Genomic DNA, 240 nt, shown 5'->3' with positions numbered 1-240 from the left:
GCTCCAGGGCCCCCAGCAGCTTGTGTTGGCACAGCGCTGCCATGCCCCTGGGGGCCTGGTCGGAGACAAACCTGCGGGCGCAGCACAGGGCCGCTGTGAGCCTGGGGTGGCCTGCTGACCCCGTCCGCGGGGCCCCCCACCCACGGAGCCCCCTACTTGAGCAGTGGCTTCTGCAGGGTGTGCATCGGTGGGAAGGCACTGAGCAGGATGGCCATGAGGGCCCAGCCGCGCTGGCTCTGC

The 240-nt window shown here is 71.2% G+C and overlaps 1 protein-coding gene across 1 annotated transcript in view; it reads right to left on the bottom strand.

Annotated features, from left to right (window-relative positions):
- LOC105000550 (unconventional myosin-XVB-like) overlaps positions 1-240 on the bottom strand; it is a 25,118-nt gene that overhangs the window by 7,792 nt on the left and 17,086 nt on the right. The window contains 2 exon segments of the mRNA XM_010856502.1: positions 6-71; positions 157-236. Of these exon segments, the coding sequence (XP_010854804.1) occupies positions 6-71; positions 157-236 (146 nt within the window).

Source organism: Bison bison, unplaced genomic scaffold, assembly GCF_000754665.1.
Source record: "Bison bison bison isolate TAMUID 2011002044 unplaced genomic scaffold, Bison_UMD1.0 scf7180017864371, whole genome shotgun sequence".
Lineage (NCBI taxonomy): Eukaryota > Metazoa > Chordata > Mammalia > Artiodactyla > Bovidae > Bison > Bison bison.
Note: the sequence above shows the minus strand (reverse complement) of the source record. Positions and strands in the feature narration are given on the sequence as shown.